Genomic DNA, 19,944 nt, shown 5'->3' with positions numbered 1-19,944 from the left:
GGACAAGGAATTATGATATATAATTCTTATCCTTCAATTAAGCTGTAAAAAATACAGAGAAGAAGATGTGGTATGATTGCCAATGAGGCAACTCTTGAAGTAAACAACTATAGGTAGCCGTGCTGCAATCAACATTGAGCAATGAGTATGGTTTTAGGGAAATCTTAGTTATCAATTTGATATTTTTATTTCTTTTATAATGTTCATGTCTGTATCTCTCTTTTTTAAGATGACAGTCATGACAGTGGAATTCTATAATAAGTAATGCATTTTCTCCAGTGATGATTACCCTGCTGCTACACCTAATTTCAATTTGGTTTTTGTTATGAAACTAACATTTTTTTACTGAATTTTTGTTTAAACATTGAGTTTGATTAACTACCTTCATAAATACAAGAATTGATAAATAATTAATTAATATTTTTTGCATCTAGCACACATTTATTATTAAAACGATAATAAAGACAACAACACCCATCTGTTATGGCTTGGTAAGAGTTTATTCTGGTCGAAATGTTTTGCCAACAAGCGTGGCGTTTTCAGGACCATAATAAATACCTGGTAGCAAAAAATATCTGGATTTATTCCATCCGAAAAATATATTTTGTATTTAATTCATTAACTGTTACAGTATCTAATAGTTCACCAATTGTCCAATCTCTCAATTGTCCATGGGCCTATCTCAAGTCAGGAATGTCATAAATCATAATTTATAGTTGATAATATGTGTACAATGATCTGGTTAGCCATTCAACATGGCTTCTAAGGTTAAAACTTTAAAATGGTATTACAAGCCCAGTAGTCAGCACTTTTTGTGCTGACATGAATTGTCATTGATATGGTTATATTTACAAATTTACTGTTTATAAATTTTTGAATTTTTTGAAATACTAAGGATTTTCTACCTCAGGCATAGATTACCTTAGCTGTATTTGGCAAAACTTTTAGGAATTTTGGTCCTCAATGCTCTTCAACTTCGTACTTTATTTGGCCTTTTTAACTTTTTTGGATCTGTATATACTAAATTTAGTCCTGGTATCTATGATGAGTTTATATGCAAGTTATGTCTATTGTTTTAAAACCATTAACGATAGACAATACTGACAGAACAAACAATTTTCAGAATATTGATAAATTTAAGATGTGTGGTATGACTGCCAATAAGACAGTTCTCAACAACAGACCACATGAAATAGAAAGAAGCTTTTGATATATCAAATACTTACCAACAATACAAGATCTACAAATAAGTTAACGTGGCAAAAATGGTCAAATAACTCCTTATTAGAGGTATTGCCCTTAATGAAAAATGTTGCCATAATTTGTGGTTTTGCCTATTATCTTGAAATTTATGATTTATTGGGACAAATTTTAGTGCAAAAATTATCTACCGAATTGTCAATAAAGCCGAAATTGTCAGTCGACTCTTTTAAGGAGTTATAGCCAACATAGCCAAAATCCTCAGTGGAAATTGGTTAAGTTGCATATAGATCCAGGTGATAGTTACCAGGATTTTATAGCCTTTAGTGAAAACACCCTGCCCACCTAAAAAATGATTTCTATTTAACATGGGTTTTACTGCTGCATCAGTGATTAACAGATAAACATATTTCTATACCTTTGGTGTTTTTTATTCAACGAATATGGTCTTGATTGCAGATCTTTGCTATTCTTTGCTGGATGAGGTTTGTTCATTGTTAAAGGTCGTAAGGTGACATAATACTTATACATGTTTTGGTTTGGAGAAACAAACGGAACATAAACGAGTAGCCCTTAAACTTTAATAGTTATAATTTTAATCGTGCCGATATCTAAACACTGTTTTCGACATAAAACATGTCTGTACCAAATCAGAAACATGAAAGTTGTTATCCATTCGTTTGATGTGTGTGAGCTTTTTATTTTCCTATTCATTAAATTAGTGAATTTCCGTTTTGATTTTTCCCGGACTTTTGTATTTTCATTATTTTTGTTTTTGCTGATAGGTTCAGAGATTCATTATGGACCTTATTGTTGATAAGAAAAACAGGTTGACCTAGATGATGTGTCTTTGTCTAAATCCACTAGGGACTGTACGTTAACATGGTGGTAGTCTTTATTGTAAATTTGCCGATTGTATCTTAATTATAACATTTTGACAGAATATGGATTCGCATGGTGAGTGATGTAATCATAGCAGTTTTGTTTTAAATAATTTTTATTACACTAGGAATTGAGAATGTATAAAATTTTAGCATTTCTATGCCTCAGATATCATCATAATATGAATGAGTATTAATTGTATTTTTGAATCACGTAATTGCTTCCTTGACCTTCATAGAGATGTCATTTCCGCTTGAAATAGATATTTTTTCTGAATTTCAAATTAGGTTATCTCTTTCTGGGTTCTCTTTTGAAAATGATTTTCTCCAATCCCATCATTGGAAGCTCAAAAGCTAGTGACAACACAAACGATACAGCAAATGTTAAACATATATGTCCAAGGAATTCATATATCTGTAATTAAAAGTGCAAAATTTAATGATTATAACATTGGCCTAAAATTTTGAAATTTTCAGCTCTTCAACGTCGTTTTTTGAATCGGCTTTAAAGAAACGAGTGTTACAAAATTATAATCATGATTGTCTTGATGAGTATTTGTTCAAAACATGTATCATTCGATATTTATGGCTGTGAATTTAATCATGAATGCCACATGAGGAACCCTCATTACAGAATCATTAATTATTTTAAGGTTGATTCAAACCCATTTTTCTATGATTCAGTATGTATTCAAAATTAAATTGGTTGTACCATATGATAAATAAGGATCAAAAGCAAATATAGAGGAAAACATGATCAAAAGTAGTTTATTGACCGTGGAGTTGTCTATTTTCATTCTCTTTGAACACATTCGGGTACGTTACCACATATGGAACACGAGCTGTCTACCAGTCCGTAGCACCTGAGATAGCCCCAGTTTTTATGGGGTTCGTGTTACTCAATCTTTTTTTTTCTATGTTGTGTTTTGTGTACTATTGTTTGTCTTGTTTTTTCTTTTTTAGCCATGACGTTGTCAGTTTATTTTCGATTTATGAGTTTTAATCCTTTGCCCTCTTTTTTTTTAAACAGAAATTGACTTTGAATTTATTGAATTGTATATTGAACTTACTGTTTCCATATCATTTAGAAAAACTAGTCTCTGTTTAGTCAATCTAAAATAGCTCTGCACAATCATATGAGTCATATATGCCATATATGTTAAACGACTTAAAGGCACAAAGGCTTTCCACGATAAAATTGTGTTAATAAAACCTAAAAATTATAAAAAAAGTTACTATAACGAATCATAATAGTTTCATTTATACTAATCTAAGGATTAATAACTTAATGGTTTAGAGTAGACGCTTCATTCCATTCTATGTGTGTAACAGATTTAATTAGAGAAACTTGAAAATCTCAATTTCTTTATAAACATCCATAAATCAAATTGATTTAGGCATAATTGTCTAATTGTCATCCAAGTTTTAATGAAGAAATAAAAGACATTTAAAAGTCCCTTTCACATTAAAAAGAGTTCAAATCAAAATTTGATATCAAAATTTGTTTTGACTGAAAACATATGAGTATAGTTACTATGAGACATACCAAAGTAACAATTTAATGCATTTTGATCAAACAATATTGTCTGAGTATCACAAGCAAAGAGAACCACAAAAAAATGTATTTCAGACAATGATCTTTAGATACTTAAATATTTCCAATTCACCGTTTTTATTTTTTAATGTTTTGATCCGATCGTCGCTGATATGTGTAAATCGTAATAAATCGATTCTGCAGCTTTTATTATTGTTGTTTGACCTTTTGCGTTTGTTCTTAGTGTGAATCATTACTCACCGAAAGATCCAAGACAAAAAGTTTTTACTACAGATATACCTTTTGAAATTACTTTCTTTAATACAATATTTACAATTTTCAACAAAACAAAGATAAGTTATTGTATATGGAATTGCTTGATAGTCGGAAGGACTAATAGAATGGCGTAAATTCTTAACCAAACAAAAGGCTTGAATTATGATTGAACATTTTACCTCCGTTGCCTGTTGCACATGAAAAAATAACCCACGATATGCATACTCCCCATATCGTTCTATGTACAGTATTGTATAGTGCTGCTACTTCATTGGACAATGTGACACTTCCATTGTCATCGCCATGTAAGCCATAAAGAATCAAACATGCTAAGGCAGCAAATACAGCCCACAAAATCAAATTAAGCCACTGAAAAGTATTTATAAAATATATATAAAACAACATTTCCTTTGTTCACTTCGACTTTCAATACACAAAACTTACTCTAACTAATAATAGCGTAAACATTAGAATAAACAAAAGCATTCTGTGCTTTTTCTCATCCAGGGTATCCTTTCTGTGTATTTTATACAATATGAATTCCGTATAAGCTTATGCATTTCAACATTTCATGTAATGGTGTCCATTAGTTTTGGTTATTCAATTTTTTATGTATTATTTCGGTCTGTATTTCAATATTTTTATTATAAGAACATTTTTTTTTATATCTGTCCTATCAATAAATGCTTTTCAATGCTCTTCAACTTTGTACTTGTTTGCCTTTCTAACTATTTGGATCTGAGCGTCACTGATGAGTCTTATGTAGACGAAACGCACGTCTGACGTATTAAATTATAAGCCTGGTACCTTCAATAACTATTAACATTCTAGGCTTTCAAATATTTGGTTTTGAGCGTACCCGATAAAGATAAATGCAGAAAACGCTACAGATGCACACAATTTATGAAGTGAAATTTTCATTTTGTCTTAGCAATGGGTACACACCGCTGCTATTGGACTCTATAAGCTTTTTATTCCGTTTTTCGGTACTGATACTATTGATAGCATATCCATATTTTCTGTTTTGAAATATAAAAATTAACAAAGAAAAAAAACTGAAGTTCCAGCTCCCCCAGGCAAAGTTTGAATATAACTGAAATATATTTCGCTTTAATTCTGGACCACATACATCTCTGGCTTTCAATTGATTCGATAAAGGTAAATCCATAAAGTTCTTCGGATGCATAAACTATAGAAAGTCTTATTTTCATTTTCCATGTCCACATTGCCATATGAAATGATAGCACGTACTGAAATATGCATGTTTAAGTAAAGGGTATCATTTTCAAATTTGAAAGTAAAACTGTATGACTTTGTAGCTGCTATGTATCAAATGTGATTGATTATCAAAGTAGTAAATGCCATTAATGCACAACATTCAAATATGTTGATAGTTATCAAGGTACCAGGATTATAACTTAGTACGCCAGACGCGCGTTTCGTCTACATACGACTCATCAGTGACGCTCATATCAAAATATTTATAAAGCCAAACAAGTACAAAATTGAAGAGCATTGAGGATCCAAAATTCCAAAAAGTTGTGCCAAATACGGCTAAAGTAATCTATGCCTGGGATAAGAAAATCCTTAGTTTTTCGAAAAATTCAAAGTTTTGTAAACAGGAAAGACTTAAATAAAGGCAACAGTAGTATACAGCTTTTAAAAGTCACATATCGATTGAGACAAAACAAATTCGGGTTATAAACTAAAACCGAGGATCAACTATAAGAGGAAAATAATGAACACAGAAGTGCAACAAATAACTAACAACAATGCAACATTCATAAAAATGAATTATTAGATAACAGCTGCCATATATAACATACTACACCAGTAGCGTAAAATATCTGACAACAAATATAAAATCTATGTATTTGTCTGTATCTTTTTCTTCTATACAAGAATATGATACATTTATTTCTTCATGCATATATATTAGCTCTACTTTTTTTTTATTGTACTGTTACTTACTTTGTTAACCCTCCACTTACAGCCAGTTTTATATAAGAGGTATCCTGTATACATCCCTACTAGATATGGACCCATTCTTGCATACGGTCTGTCATATATTTTACTGCGATGTTCGGTTCTAAAAAAATACGCATAACTAGTATTGTTTACTGTTTGTTTGTATAATAATTGACAATTAAAATTCTCGGTGGTAAAAAGCTTGTTTTTCTTTTAACATTTATACGAATTCTATATTTTAAATAAGTTATCTAATTTCAAAACTCAATGAATTAGATATATGGTGTTATTACATTGAATTAGTTGCAATGCATTACATTGATTTTTCCTTTGAAATATAAACCGATAATTTCACATGTGAAATAAACGTGGTTATTTCACTCCTCTGACGTCATACAACAAAAGGCGTTGTGAAGACGTCGATAATGTAATTGTGAATGCGTAGAAAAGGATATAGTTCCTGACAGTTTCTACTTTAATTTCACGAAAAAGCCACTCCCCAATGTAATAAAAAGAACATCATCAAAGAATTCAACTCGTGACAGATGTGTTGCTCGGTCACTCGTAGAATATTTTTCTCTATTTGAATTCTTCATTTTATTATTCTATATCTCCTTTCTAAGATTGATTTTAACTTAACTTTATATTGTACATTTATTGTATTTGGCAATAATACTTCCCATGTTTACTGCTGTTTATCGTTGCATTACGTTTCTATGCCTTTTGACCGATGGTGTTGTCGATTTTCATCAACTCATGGTTTTTGATTGGCTTTTGCTATCTTCTCGTTTTTAATCTAATCGCTTTTCAATGCTATATCATATCCAGTACTTAGTTAAGTTGTATACAAATAGTATGTTCAGAAGCCAAAAAATACAAACTGATCCTTTTCTCAATTTGAAATTCTTAATATTTTCAAGAAGGATATATTAAAATTAGTCAACATTATTACGTACTGAGCAAAGCCACCCGCTGGTATTTCATAATAAGAAGAGACAACTCCTGTAGAAATCCAAGTTCCCAGCAAAAACACAAGTAATACTCCAACTCCTGCTAAATGTGAACTAAAATCGATAGGGTTTAATAAGAGAAAAGAATTTAGTGTTTTAATCTTATTATTCGTGACATCAATTTATATCATTTTGGGGTTTTACAGTAATATTTTTGCATGTAAAAGTAAACAGAACAATTATTTTAACGATTATTACTGGATTGATAACTACAGTGGGTAGAATTTGTTTTAAAAAGGGAGAGAAGAGTTCATATCTGTAAAAAGTTGGACTGCTTAATTCAACTATGATACAAATGCATCCAATCTTAAAACATTTAAATTGTACATTTTACTTGCCTCCTTGTGAAAGAAGTGGTATTTGATTCTGGAGGAAATGTCATGAGGAAGACAACAACAAGGTCAGTGATCAATCCGATTAATGAATAAAAAAAACATGTCTTCGAAAAAAATGGTTTAACATTACGATCAGTATCTGAGAGAAATCAGTTTTAACCTTCACCGGTTTTCACAATACTGCAAACGGCAAAAAAATTAAACAAACTATGTTTATTTTCCTATAAATATTGATGACCGACACTCTTTTAATCTTCACAGTGTTTTCTATATTTCTATTTCCAAAGACTTTCATTTAATACTGTTAGTTTGTAAAATCATAGAAAATTCAAATTCAATAAATAATCATAATAATGATATACACATTTGTGTTATTTGTTACGCCTATTTTTAATACAACGTGTTTTTTAAACACATTTTGAACTTGTTTTTCAACTTGATATTTAACTGTATTCACGATCCTATACCAGATTCATATTATGTGTTCAACTTAACTAAACACTTACTAAAATAGTGGTAGAAGAATAAGGGGACTCAATATGAAAAACTGCATGTCATTAGCAAGATACCATGTCCATACCATACACTGTAAATAGAATACACAAAAGTTGGTATATTTATGTTGTGTGTTTCCTTCAGATAGATGTGTCAACAATTTATAATATTTGCCTTACAATTATTATGAAATTATGACGAATTATTGTTTTATCAACAATAAGGATATTTAAGGACACAAAGAAAAAGTTTTCCGATGAATTAATGTATCTTTAGAAATTAATCCAACGAAATTAGAATTTGAGAATAATACCTGAACAAAATTTTCGAGCAACTGAAAAAGTCCACTGACTAAGCTGTCACCCGATTGTATTTCATAATGTTTATTTTACTAACTTGCTTTTTTGGATCATCTACCAAATTGTTGATATACAATATATTGTAGTACCAGGCGTCTTTGCAGTAATTTGGTTCTGGGCCGTCTTTTTCCCAGAGAGGACCACTTCCGATGTATGGAAACAGGGACACGTATACCATCAAAATCAACATATATGGAGGTGTTAATCTGTAATGAAAAGTATAGGAATAATAACAAATGTATTCGTCAGAATTAGGAAAACTGGATAAAGCACATGGTTTTAGCTTGATTTTAAGATATAAAAAACAACCAAACAAACAAGAAATGGAAAAGTAACTTATAGAAATTGTTTAAATGATATTGCAAACTTTTGATTTACAATAGAAACAAATTGAAGACTATAGTTTAAATTTATATATATAAAAAAAAACCCAAAAAACTACACCTTGAGCATTGTAGGAAAGTTACTAGAATACTAAAACTTAACTAATATGAAAACATACAATACCTCCAAAATCTGTGAAAATAAAACATCCCCCAGTTAATCTTTCCTTCTGTTTTCTTTAAATTCTTCATGACCAAATATGTCAACAGCAGCCCACTGTGAAATTATTCACAATACAAGTAAATAAATTGAGTATGAACATTATTAATAAGGAATATGACAGTTCTAAAAGCAAATCTCACTTTTCCCTTTACTAGCATGTACGACAAAGAGACAAAAGAGTACTACGTTATAATTAGTATTATTTCTCTTGTAGTATTTAGTACTGATAAGGAATTTATTGAAACTGTCTAATGAAATTACACAAATTTGAGCTCTTCATTTAGTCAATTCATATTGTATCGATGTTTAATGTGTTATTAGTATAGGAAACTAAACAAATTTAGCAAAAGAACTAAATGAAATAGACCTACCTCAAAGTAAAGAATGAGTCTACTGATACAAATGAGTTGGTTATGATACTAAATGAGATTCTCTCTTTATATTTGGGTAAAGCTGTAGCAATATTATCTGAATTAAAAATATAATAAAAACTTATAAAAACATGTCGATATGGTTATATTGAAACCTTAACAAAAAGCATATTTCCCTTATGTTTTGAAACGAAGATGGGAATATGTTTTCCCGTTTAAATACATACCAAAAACATCTGATTGATATTCATTTTTTTAACACACAACTTATTTTCATCAGTGGCAATTGATTATATCAAAACTCGAATATGTGTATACTCAATTTTATACATTTAATTTGTACATGTGAGGCTATTTTGCAGTTTAAGCTAGTAGTCTGTTGTTATTTATGTATTATTGTCATTTTGTTTATTTTCTTGGGTTACATCTTCTGACATCAGACTCGGACTTCTCTTGAACTGAATTTTAATGTGCGTATTGTTATGCGTTTACTTTTCTACATTGGCTAGAGGTATAGAGGGAGGGTTGAAATCTCATTAACATGTTTAAACCCCTCGCATTTTTGCGCCTGTCCAAGCCAGGAACCTCTGGCCTTTGTTAGTCTTGTATTATTTTTAATTTTAGTTTTGTGTGTACAATTTGGAGTTTAGTATTGCTTTCATTATCACTGAACTAGTATACATATTTGTTGAGGGGCCAGCTGAAGGACGCCTCCGGGTACGGGAATTTCTCGCTGCATTGAAGACCTGTTGTTGACCTTTTGCTGTTGTCTGTTCTATGGTTCGGTTGTTGTCTCTTTGACACATTCCCAATTTCCATTATAATTTTATTTCAGTAATTGCAAGAAGTTAACTTCCCTATTGCAAATAAGTGAATGGAAACCAGAATTACAGATATTGATATGCGACAGGCTCCTGCATTATTTACATCCGGTTTCAGATGGAAATTTAGTATTTCGTTATGTTTTGAATAGACATGACCCAGTCACAGAAGTTAAATGAAAACAGTTCAAAGCACTTTTGAGTTATTGTCCTCAAACTTGGAAAATCACCCCTTAGTATGAATAAAATTCCACAAACTCACAAACGTAAAACTTTAAACTTATAAAAATCGAAAAGGAGCCTTCTTCAATAGATATAAACAATTAACCAAGGCTTCAAGAAAACTACTCAAAGCATTTTTGAGCTACTTCACCAAAGTTTCATGTAAATTATTTTAAGCGATTTTGAGTTCGTGTTTGACATGTAAAAGACGGATGGACAAACGGACGGACTGACGGACAGGTATATACCATGACACGTCCCGTACATGGACGTATATATATACATTAAACATTTTCTGTACATTGTGGCCCATATTTATCGGAACATTCACTTATTGTCAACATTGATTTGTTACCAGATTTGCTAAGATATTGTCTCTACCATTACAACTTCATTCTAGCAAGTACAATTGTCAAGTAGGTGTCCGTTTTCGAGATCATGTACTGTTTTTTTTTTGTTTTTTTTTTGTGGTTTCAACATTTAACGATACACATGGATTTTTGTAACAATGCAACTATAGAATTTACCTGCGATGCTAAAAGATGATAAGTAGCCATGTCCGAGACACACCCATGTCATGGATATAAAACGTATACCATTGATACACGTTATTGTATCTTTACTTTGCTCTGTCCTTAGGATGGATGCTCCATTTGTGTACACGGAGAACGACAAGAGAATCTTCCCAATGAGTCCTTAAAATCAAAGCAGATTTAAGAAGTACCGATGTAGGATATCTGTCTTAACACGCATACTTAGTTGGTAAAATTATCATACTTTTGACTAAGTTTGTGTGTGTGACAAGGATAAAAAATATATTTAGAGTTAAAAGATCTATATCCGCCTCAGTGCAACCTTTTTGTTTAAGAAATCTTAGTTGTGGCATGCAAAATTTTATATTACAATTAACGCATCAACACTAAGTGCGTTTGAAAGTGTACTGGTTGAATAATGTAATAATTAGTGTTAAGTTATACTTTAACGGTTGAAATGATTTTTTTATCTATGTTTAAGTAACAGCGGGAATTGGCAATTCTTGTGGGTTTGTCCTTCAAATAAAGTAGAATTAAAACCTAACTAGGTATTCAATTGAATATCCAAAATAACAAGCAAGCTATGTTAAAAGTGAGTAAGGTAAGCAAAATACAGACTACAATTTCCGGAAAAAAAAAAGTCAATTAAACTTTGTTACAGATAAATATGACAGCCACGATGACTGTTTACGAACAGTTAAAACTTACAAATAGTCTTGTTTGGCTTACATTTAATGCAAAATTTATAAAGTTGTAGATACAAATGTTTAAACCATGGCGAAGCAACAAAATGATTATTAACTAGATGACATAATTTAGTGAAGAAGTTTTTTGTTTAATGTGTAGTAAACCTTTTCATTACCTGGTTCATGAACAATTTTAGAATCAGCATTGTCCAGGAGTGAGGCCTTTTCTCCTTTCTTAGAGTATTTGACCTCATACTCAGAAGAAGCCATTTGATCCTCAGTTTCCCACTTTGGCCGTTGTATAAAAACAATGTCGTACAATGTCCCTAGTACCATAACTGCTATGAATAAACATACAACCACGCTTAAAGTAAATAGAAACATAATATATGAAAATAGTTAGTTTAAGAGGTCACCAAAGTCTTCATTTGATTAAACTTGCCAAGGAAGGCTTTGATGTGGTACAAATCTGAACTATCTAATTAATAAGCGTGTATTTACATTCAAAATGAGATGGACCAAAAGGACATAACAGCAAAGAAAAGACATAAGACTTTGCAGAAATTTTGCTCGTAAAAAAAAAGTCGAAGAAATCATTGTGGATCGAAAAAAAAATATATCACAAACTATCATTAGTGCAGAACTAATGGTAAATTACATAAGGAATAATATCTGTATCCAAAAGGAAACTAAAAAGTTGGAAGACAATGGGATTATACAAGACCGAAATCGCCAAAAGAAAAACGAAGGTTATAACACAGACTACTATATTAATAAATATACACATCGGGAGAAACACAAAACTATACTGGCGTTTGTGATAATGACCTAAATGGAAGACAACAGCAAATAAATATAAAGTAAAATAACGATATGCATACCGCTACACAACCCCACCCTCCAAAACACATACGCGAACATCAAGAAAGCATTGCCTCCTTAGTGATATAGCTAAAGTACAAGTGGATATCTGATGCATGTTTTTGTTTGATAAATGTTTATGACAAAATGGGGAAAACTGACCAAGATTGTGAGTGTAACAAATAAACTTACAGAACAATAATTGCCCTATCGTCAAGTGGTTTGTCTGGTTCCTGGCATTCGATAGATGAGGCTTTAAACGTATTATTGGCTTGAATATAAAGTATATATATATATAAATACCATTGTATGTTATCTTAAAATATTTACAGATAACAATGTGCAAAAACACAAATAAAAAAAAATATTGCATGAAATGTTTTTTTCTCTAACTGTAAATGACGTCTTTACTTTTAATCGAATGAATGTTGGATGTGATTGATATTTTGGTCTTTGAATGAAACATTATTAAGTTGTTATTTGCTTTGAACTACCTATCAGTAACTACGAGTACTCTCAGATCTGATTTTTTTATTTTGTTTTGTTGTTAAGGATGTATAAATACCCTGCCCCGTCCTGTCTGGGTTTTTGTTAGATGTTTTTCTTTTTTGTACCGATCAGATGAGCTCAGCCTTTATTAACGTATGTGTATGTTGTTGATTTAACTCCATTGTTCCATGTTAGAATGTAATCATACCGCATCTCCTTATTTTTGTTAAACAGTGGTTTTGGTTTTTGAGAAGAAGGCATGTTATTGATATGTTTTACACCTTTAAATGGAAAAATCACTCCATCCTTGAAAATTGATAAGATACTCTAGTCTCTTCAATGCTAATTAATCATCAATTTATAGGTTATACCCGAAATATATTATTAGGAGTCATCCCGTGTGCTCAATGAAAAACGTTATTTCTTGGCAGATTTTTCTTTTAACTTTTCAACACTTAATCATGAGTTTGAGCTTCACATTTTGCCATTTGATTAGTAACTTTCCGTTTTGAATTATCCTCGGAGTTCAGAACTTTCGTGATTTTACCTTTTATTAGTTTTTCCTGTATTGTTTTGAAATAATCTTTTTGGATAAAAACTAAGCTATTAACATACAGTGTTCAACTTAGAAGATATGATTTCCACATTAGTAAAAGGAAAGTATGTTAAAACTAAATGACAATGTCGAACCTACCTGTATTTATGAGATATTTGACATCTGCCTCATTACAACTGTTTGGAACACATATTCCAACAGTAATCTGAAAAGCACAATACTTTGGAATTAACAATGATTAAAATAGTTTGAGACAGGGGAAGTTGTGATCAATTGCCAGCCGTAAGCTTTCATGATATTTCATTCATGTCTTGACCAACTTTGCTACATTTTTATTTTTCTCTGTTGAATGACTGCATTGGTATTTTTTTACAGTCTCCAAAATAGAATATGAACTCTCTTATATGAAGTATGTTCACTAGAGAGCGGAGGGTCCTAACACACATGTCAACTAAAGGCAACAGTAGCATAACGCTGTTCGAAAGTCATAAATCAATTGAGAGCAAACAAATACGGGTTACACACTAAAGCTGAGAGAAACACATTAGCTATAAGAGGAAAACAACGAAACCACAGGAACACTGAGGTGCAAGGAAAACAAACGCAATGCAACACGCACAGAAACGAACTATAAGATAACAAATGCTATTTTCCTGACTTGGTACAGGACATTTTAAGAAAAAATGTTGGGTTGAACCTGGTTTTGTGGCCAGCCAAACCTTTTCAACACTTGGTAATATTATACTTACACGCCGTATATACTTTGCCATATCTCCTGTTATTGATAAGGATGCTGTACAGTATTGTCCTTTGAAGTTGTAAGTGATGCCGTTCACTGGTTGTGCAGTAGTAACAGCAAGACATTCGTCATAGGCACCTAACCATTTAGTACTTCCACCTAGTATGTTTGATGAAGGTTTGCCTGCAGCGTCTATAACTAAAATTGTATGTACGTATCATTAAGTGGTCAAAGTTTGGAATAAATACTGATGTAGTCTTGTATGTTATATTAAAAAGAAAAGCCCTATCGATTTTACCCTCAACGCTAAATTGTATAAAAACCAAATATCACGTTAATACTATTTATATTACTTGTATTAATAGCACGTTTCGAACAACGACAAACCGTCCTCGAAACACTTGACAATAACAACAAAAGATTGTTGACTACTAGTGATTCTTTTTCTTGAATGATCTTTCTGTTGAAAGACAGCATATTACAGCTTGCACGTTCACCTAGTAAGACCATGAACTGCAATATGTTGACGAATCAGAACCCACTTTTCATTAGACTTAAACAATCATCGGCCGTGTCATATCAAAGAAAGAAACTGTCCAATTACATTATATTGGAGCTTGTTTGTCCATGATTTTAGTATGTGTTCCAACAAATAAAACAAACAACTAACCCCTAGTTTCGCAGAAACTAAAGTACACACAACGAACGAAGAAATGGTACATATAGCCTGGTATGGTAAAGGCTCAAACTATGAGTGGGTTAAAACAATTTTAAATGCGCACACCTTTTGCCTACCAAGACAATATCAAAGATTTAAAGAAGTCCCGTTGTAAAATTTATTTAGAAACGACAGTATTTGTGATCAGTATGTGGGTTTTTTTATTCACAAGACATTTTAACTGAATTGATTTGTATGTCCTGTTGAAATATGAAAAACATTTCCCCGAGTTGAAACGTATAAATTTTCAATGCTTTAGTTCTATTTACGACGTTGCAATGGAAGGTAGGGTGAGAAATATTTCTATTGTTATTTTTTTCAGATTTGTTAAGTCTATAGAAAAGTTTTTCATAACAGACTGCAACTTTTTTCAAAGTATTCAAAAGTATATGTAACTTTTGTTTATCTAACTTGTTTGGTTTTTTTTCGTTTTTCGTTTTTTTGCTATGGTGTTGTAAATTTGTCTTTAAGACGACTTATGAAGTTTAATATCCCTTTGGTTTCTTCCGCCTCGTTTTGGGTTAATGCAATATAACACTTATCATTCTAAAATCGTACATTATAGCATATTTGCGCAAACACGCCATAGTTGCGGCAAAGTAATATCGCCATCTTAAAAAGTGAAGTTTGCGTGAGCAAGGTTGAAATCGTTCTTTTGTCGTCTATTTTAGCTTCAGATTTCTGCAGTTATGTCTAGAATTAGACAATATCTAAAGTTTTGACCTAAAAGTTCTTTTGAATAAGCTATGGTTTTGTTTTATTTCTTTAGATAATCATCGCTCATCACTTTAAACGCAAAGAAAAGTTTTATTATTTTTCTTTAATACAAAAGTGACAAGATTAAGGCCGAAAATCATCAATTTCTGAATGAGTTCTGAAATAAGTTATATAAACAGCTTTATTCATTTGCCATGAGAACATATTGTTAAAAAAAACCCTGGCATTATTATATAACATATAATTAGGTAAAAAAAAACACTCACTTGACAAGGCCCAAGGCACTTGCTGTTCATATCCTTCATCTACTGCTGCGCTGTGGTTTAGACATACCTCAGAAATCTGAACGGTTGGCGGTGATTCTGATGTTACTTCAAGCAAGTCGTTGTTTTTCTCACTAGATATATACGAATTGTACGATTGACCATGTTTAATGGAATCTGTTTTAATTTTACGTAGCACATTATTGATATCACTTATAGTACCGACTGATTTAACAATATTCACAAATTCATCAGGACGATTTTTAATCAAGTTTACACGTAATTTTGAATAATTTATTTCATTAAACATATCATTGTAATCATTTTCGTTTTCTAGACATAGTACATTTGCTATAAGCAATAAAATATATATAATTGAACTCTGCATATCTATCCACTTTGGTAACGACCTACAGCCATGAATTAATAAATGGAAGTTTTATTTACAGTTAATTAAAAGTAACATCAAACTTATCAATCATGCAAGGAATATGTTGATAAAGTATCAACCTTTGATATGGTAGGGTCAATAATCAAACATCGAATAAACGTGATCAAGTGCAAACACTTACGAAACAATAATAACAAATTAGTGTTCATACTATAAAACTGCAATAAGTGTGTTCGTAAGGGAGTTCGCTTCTCAGTTTCAAAACACTAGTATATATTGATAGGGAATTAGTAAAGGAATCAAAGGAGTAAAAAAGTTCTATAGGTAATGTACTTGTTTTCGAGATATTAGCCATTGACATTTTGGCGGGAAAATATTCTCTCTGGACTTGTCATAGCTTTATCATTGAAAAGTTTAATTTCTCAAAAACTTTTAAAAAATAATTAAAATTTTATAAGAATTTTATAGATGGTCATTATACATGTAAAAGATTTAAATATAAAAAAAAGGGGGGGGGGTCAATGGGTAATTTTCTTTAAGAAAATCAAATGGATAAAACCAGAGGATTCCGAAAATCTGACAAAAATCCCAAAACATGACAAGCGAACTTCCTTAAAGTGGCTTGGTCGTCTTAATTATAATCAATAGTTATTTTTTTTTTATCATTTGCCAAAATGAAGTTTTCATCATACTTTGTTTTTGTGTGATAAAAGAAAACTATACCATAGAATTTTTTAGATAAGATGTGAAAAACTAGCTCTTATAACATGCTTTTAGATAAGAAAATGAAAAACATGGGATTACCGGACTTGTTAACATATTAAAACAGTTAAATGCATAACACTTTAATCATATACTTACTTTATTTGAGTTATCTCCCCGAACTTTGCATATTTGAAGAAAAAAAATCAAACACAAATTGTGATTTTTTTTTTAGAAAATACAGCCGCAAATATGATAAAGCACATAACATTTTCTATATTACCATTTAAAGTCTAACACATAAATTACATACAACTCTCAAAATTGGCACATTTCATTAAGGATCTAGATCAATTATTTATTATCTGCTACTTCGAAAACCATAATGGAGGAAGACAACGTAGCTACCCTAAGGACCGACCGTGCAAGGGATCTATAGCCAGTCAAGGTCGTTAAAAAGTTCCATGGTCGAAGCTACCTCAAGTAAATTTGTTTTTTATAATAACTCATCTTATATGTTTGTGGAGTACAGAGACATAAACGAACTATTGGTGCATATGGATGCAAACAAGTACTTTTTTCTTGATACGAATGAAATATAAGAACTCAAGTTGTCGACAAATGAAATCTATCTGACTCACTGTTCGAGACCTGTTTAAGGTTATAACTAGATTCCGTATTGGTGACATTTGAGAACTGAATGTTTGTACTTTTGTCGGGTGTAAAAGCATTTATTTTAAACGACGCACATTTCGAATAAATTTCAAAGGCGCTTCATACTAAAATTTCCTCACGATCAATTTTTTTTTACAAACTTTTAAAATTACAAAAAAAAATTCAATTCTAATAATAACTTTTCTAATGCTACCACCGTGATTGTACGACTTATCTCCATGTTTCCTTTTGTTGTCCTATGCATTGCTATCACGTGGTCACGAGAACCGCGTGCTGTTATAATCTATAAAATGTCGCATCATACTTGACCATACTTGGAAATTAAATCTTACTTTGTACAGTCTTACGATTGTTGTGAGCCAATCATAAGTACGGGTTCTAATAAAACATACATGTAATGTAATAATTGTTTATTTCTGTTTATTACGAGTGTTCCACCCCTCACACACATAAAAGACAATGTTTGTTTTTAATCATACATCAGCTGACCGTGCAAGGACTGTATAGCCAGTCAAGGTCGTTAAAAACTTCCATCATCAATCATACATCACAAACAATAGTTATATAACGGTTGATAAAATGTTATCCTGCATACTTATAGATAAATTTGTACTACTTTCTATGATCAGGGTCAATACTCATAAAAAATCAAAATAGATGCTAAGAAAGAAATAACTTCTTCATTATCCATACGGGGACACAAGAAGAACAATGACCATTTTGAACAGTCTTATGTTTTTATTGTATCCCAAAGGGTTCTTTAAAACAAGTGATTAACACACTCTACAATGATATACTATAAAAAGTAGAATAACAAAAAATAAAAACTCCAAGTAAAATCCAAATCGGAAGGTCTTTTGTCGAATGAAAAATCATTAGTTCTAACGAATAAAAAGCAACTGTGTTATTCCTGACTTTGTACGGGGATTTCGTTTTATAGAAAACAGTGGATTGAATCATTTGTAGGATAGTCGCATAAACATTCCATTATGTTGACAACAATGTGTAAATAAAACAAACAGACAATATAGGTAAAAAATGACAAGAAAAGGGGTTCATGCAGCAGTCAACATTGTGTTAAAATCTAAATCACTATATAGAAAGTAAACAATATGTCAACAATTATTTGCTTCACTTTTATCCTCAGAAAAGGATATGTAAGAAACAGTTTTCCTCTTTTTTTTTAATTCAGGAACTGAACAATAAACATTGTGTATTATAGTTTTAAAAGATAAATCTTTACACATATTCAAAAAACATTTATAGATATTAAATGATGTGGTATGATTGCCAATGAGACAACTCTCCATTCAAGTCACAATTTATAAAAGTAAATCATTATAGGTCAAAGTGCGGTCTTCAACACGTAGCCTTGGCTTACACCGAACAGTAAGCTATAAAGGGCCTCAAAAGATATCTAGTGTAAAAAGTAAATTCACAAAAATACTGAACTCCGAGGAAAATTCAGAACGGAAAGTCAAATGGCAAAATCTTTCGAATGGATAACAACTGATATATTCCTGATTTGATACAGCCATTTTCTTATGTATGAATTCTGGATTGGACCAGGTTTTATAGCTAGCTAAACCTCTCACTTGTATGACAGTCGCATCAAATTCCATTATATAGTCAACGATGCGTGAACAAAACAAACAGACATAAAAGGTAAAAATGTCAACAATACAGCAGTCAACATTGTGTTATAATCTTAATTACTAAATAAACAAACAAACATTTAACAAAAAAGCACAAAATGGCATATAGACCAAGCATATAAGAAAAAAATTAAAGACAGAAGACACAAATTTACCATAGTCAATAACACAATGACGGGATGTACAAGTTCAAAGCCACTTAATATATGAAACAAAGAAACATAAAAACCATTCAAACGGGAAAACGAAGTGTCTTATCTATATAAAAACCGAGAAATGTTTATATATATACTCCGTCTCAAATTAGGAACAATATTCGATTAACAAATTTGCTTAAGCAAAATTCTGTTCTTCCCTGAACAGGATTTGAGTCCCTATGTCTAAGCTTTGTGGCATTACCACCTGAGCTGTGTCCAGAGACATAGACTACTCAACCAAGCAGGCTATATAATGTAGCTTTCTTTAGTCGAGTAAAGACTAAATAAAGAAAGAAATGAAAATCTTTACTAAAGGTTAACCTATCAAGGTTATTTCGTAGCCTTGTCGAAAAATCTAGATATAAATAAAAATGAACTAAACTTAACAACATCATGACTTAAATGTTATTTATTAGTGGTGTGATATTGTTTGTCTGTTTTAGTCTAATTACAGTGCAATCAAAACAAGTTGTATATATAAAATACCTATTATCTGGGATTCAAGGATAACCTACAAATTAATACGAATATCAGTATGACGAAAATACAAAAAAAAACAGCAGCTAATCTTTTCTAAATTTAAATATTGGCAGGAATACTAATAATGCTATGTCTCTTTAAGTTTCTTTTTCAGATATACCTCACGGGGAAAGCGATTTTTCAAAGAAATTTGGAGTAATACTGATTCTACCGTAAATATATATACGTGTTCTACCCTAGACGTATTATCAACTTAATCAATAA

The 19,944-nt window shown here is 31.2% G+C and overlaps 1 protein-coding gene across 1 annotated transcript; it reads right to left on the bottom strand.

Annotated features, from left to right (window-relative positions):
- Positions 1 to 2,175: 2,175 nt before the first annotated feature.
- LOC143062116 (nose resistant to fluoxetine protein 6-like) lies at positions 2,176 to 15,999 on the bottom strand. Its single transcript, XM_076233926.1, has 15 exons — positions 15,584 to 15,999; positions 13,893 to 14,080; positions 13,282 to 13,348; positions 12,291 to 12,369; positions 11,414 to 11,601; positions 10,546 to 10,713; positions 8,976 to 9,072; positions 8,566 to 8,658; positions 8,096 to 8,264; positions 7,711 to 7,790; positions 6,816 to 6,923; positions 5,863 to 5,980; positions 4,071 to 4,260; positions 3,152 to 3,294; positions 2,176 to 2,496 (listed from the first exon to the last, which is right to left on the bottom strand). Exons 1-15 carry the CDS (start codon positions 15,966 to 15,968, stop codon positions 2,371 to 2,373), a joined length of 2,199 nt encoding a protein of 732 aa, XP_076090041.1. The 5' UTR covers positions 15,969 to 15,999; the 3' UTR covers positions 2,176 to 2,370.
- Positions 16,000 to 19,944: the final 3,945 nt, after the last annotated feature.

This window comes from Mytilus galloprovincialis, chromosome 2 (assembly GCF_965363235.1).
Source record: "Mytilus galloprovincialis chromosome 2, xbMytGall1.hap1.1, whole genome shotgun sequence".
Classification (NCBI taxonomy): domain Eukaryota; kingdom Metazoa; phylum Mollusca; class Bivalvia; order Mytilida; family Mytilidae; genus Mytilus; species Mytilus galloprovincialis.
The sequence above is the reverse complement of the archived record's forward strand: the minus strand, read 5'-3'. Positions and strand labels throughout refer to the sequence as shown.

What these genes read in the sequence shown, in the direction of transcription:
- LOC143062116 (XM_076233926.1), bottom strand. Translation starts at nt 15,968, where the DNA reads ATGCAGAGTTCAATTATATATATTTTATTGCTTATAGCAAATGTACTA. An exon ending in TAAAATTGTTCATGAACCAG is followed by an intron (nt 10,714 to 11,413) that starts GTAATGAAAAGG and finishes TTTGATTTTAAG; the next exon opens with GACTCATTGGGAAGATTCTC. An exon ending in ATGTGCAACAGGCAACGGAG is followed by an intron (nt 3,295 to 4,070) that starts GTAAAATGTTCA and finishes TATAATTTTTAG; the next exon opens with GTTTTATTAACACAATTTTA.